Raw genomic sequence first — 2,203 nt, 5'->3', positions numbered from 1 at the left:
ACGACTTCTTCCACGCGTCTACGAATTCGAGGCTACCAGAACGGTGAAGGAGAAGGACGACTTCTTCCACGCGTCTACGAGTTCGAGGCTGCCAGAAGGGTGAAGCAACGAACAACATCCACCCGCATCTTACAGCCAAGTAGAGTATAAGTCGTTATTTCCTGATCCCATCCTGAATCGCCTAAACATGTCGGAAAGGATTAAGCTCCTTGTGCAAAAGCGGACCTCCCTAAAGTCTCAGATCACCAATTTAGGCAATCTTCTCGATAAAGGAAAGATAGATAACGCCGCATTAAAATTAAGAATCGCCCGTCTAACAGATTTATATCATGCATTTGAGGAACATAACGATGAACTCATGATATTGGAGCCGGATGAGGGTCATCGAAATGAGTTCGCGCAAGTTCAACAACGGTTTTATGATCTGGCGGGTAAGGCCGAAAATATTTTAAACCCGGTGAATATTCCGAACGCGGACACCGGTACAACAGACGACGAACTGCGAACCGGTACATCAGGCGACGAGCCGCGAATCGGTACAACAAGCGACGAGCCGCGAATTGATAATGGATCAAACATCGCTCCCGTCAAGAAACGGCGAATCAAATTACCCGACGCGCCACTGCCGACGTTCAACGGCAAGTACGAAAACTGGCTCTCATTCAAAAACGCGTTTAGTAACATGATAGGGTCGCAAACCGATTTGTCGGATGTAGACAAATTGCACTATTTAAAATCCGCATTAATCGAGGAAGCAGCGAATAAGGTAAAAATTTTCGCGGTCAACGGAATAAATTATTCAAACGCATGGGAACTATTAGAGCGCTCATATGAAGTGAAAAGAGTCTTAGTATCTCGACATCTTTCACTTATCTTAAATACACCGACATTAGATAAAGAAACGACGAGCGGTCTATCTAAACTCGCTGATGATACTCAACAGCATATTGCTTCATTGAGCGCGCTGGGAGTTTCCGTCGGGTCCGAAATGATCGTACACATTCTAGAAAGCAAGTTGCCGAAGACCACATTAGAAAGATGGGAAGCGAGTCTCGAAAGAGACGAATTTCCGAATCTCGAACAGATGTACGAATTTTTGTACAAGGCCGCGGTTTGTGCATCGAGACGCGAAAGGATAAAGATCGCGGACAATGAGAGAGGTAAGGGCGAGCCCCCGGTTAAGAGGAAGCGTTATTCCGCGAATCAAGCGTTCGTACTAAACTCATCGCGTAATTGCGTGGCGTGCAAAACCAAGCGACATCCTCTATACTTGTGTGACAAGTTCAAACAACTGTCCGTGCCTAAACGTATCGAGTTAGTAAAGAACGCAAAGATCTGTTACAACTGTCTGCGCTCACATCGTGATAGCCCTTACAAATTTTCAAGTTGCACTATTTGCCAAAAGCGACACAACACACTCTTGCATTATGATAAATACGCGAACGCTGGCAAACCGGATGCATCGAAACCTGCGACGGTCACAGCCGCATGACTAGCCGACTCGACAGGGGGGAGAACAATAAGCCTCGCGACGATATCACCCCTATCAGCACCCCAATTATTAACTAGTGCAATAATATACATCCGTGATCGTAAACGCAATTCCATCAAGGCCCGAGCGTTGTTAGACACGTGCGCTACCGCGAACTTTATTTCGGAATCCGTCGTGAAACATCTGGGCTTGCCCGTGACGGCGCACTCGTCGTCCGTCGGCGCGATTAACGCTACGAACACTGAATCAAGGGGCTTAGTAAGAATCACGATACAATCGACGATTGACGGCTTTAGCAAGGAACTAACATGTCTGACAATACCGACCATCATGATTCAAGATAAACTTTTTGCACACATAATTCGGTTCCGGACGTACAAGGTCGTGATTACCGCGGACATAGAAAAGATGTACCGTCAGGTATTGTTGCATGAAGACGATCGGCGGTATCAAAGGATTCTCTGGCGTAGAGACGGCGATATAACGACATTTCAATTAAACACGCTTACGTTCGGCGTGGCGTCCTCTCCGTTTCTAGCAATTCGCACCATACAAAAACTCGCGGACGACGAATGCAATGCGTATCCACATGTTCCGGATTCAATTATGAATCTCGGTCTGTTCGTCACCGGCGTGATGGCAGCATCAGCCGGGTCAGATCGTGCAGCGCCACAGGAGCGCTGCGCGCGCATGCCCGATCGCGACGCGAAG

The 2,203-nt window shown here is 47.5% G+C and overlaps 1 protein-coding gene across 1 annotated transcript; it reads left to right on the top strand.

The window, feature by feature from the left end:
* Window positions 1-187: 187 nt before the first annotated feature.
* Window positions 188-1,492, top strand: LOC105561415. The gene has a single exon (XM_012011378.1). It carries the CDS (start codon window positions 188-190, stop codon window positions 1,490-1,492), a length of 1,305 nt encoding a protein of 434 aa, XP_011866768.1.
* Window positions 1,493-2,203: the final 711 nt, after the last annotated feature.

This window comes from Vollenhovia emeryi, unplaced genomic scaffold (assembly GCF_000949405.1).
Source record: "Vollenhovia emeryi isolate VEMERY1.0 unplaced genomic scaffold, V.emery_V1.0 DF945360.1, whole genome shotgun sequence".
In the NCBI taxonomy this organism is placed as follows: Eukaryota; Metazoa; Arthropoda; class Insecta; order Hymenoptera; family Formicidae; genus Vollenhovia; species Vollenhovia emeryi.
The sequence above is the reverse complement of the archived record's forward strand: the minus strand, read 5'-3'. Positions and strand labels throughout refer to the sequence as shown.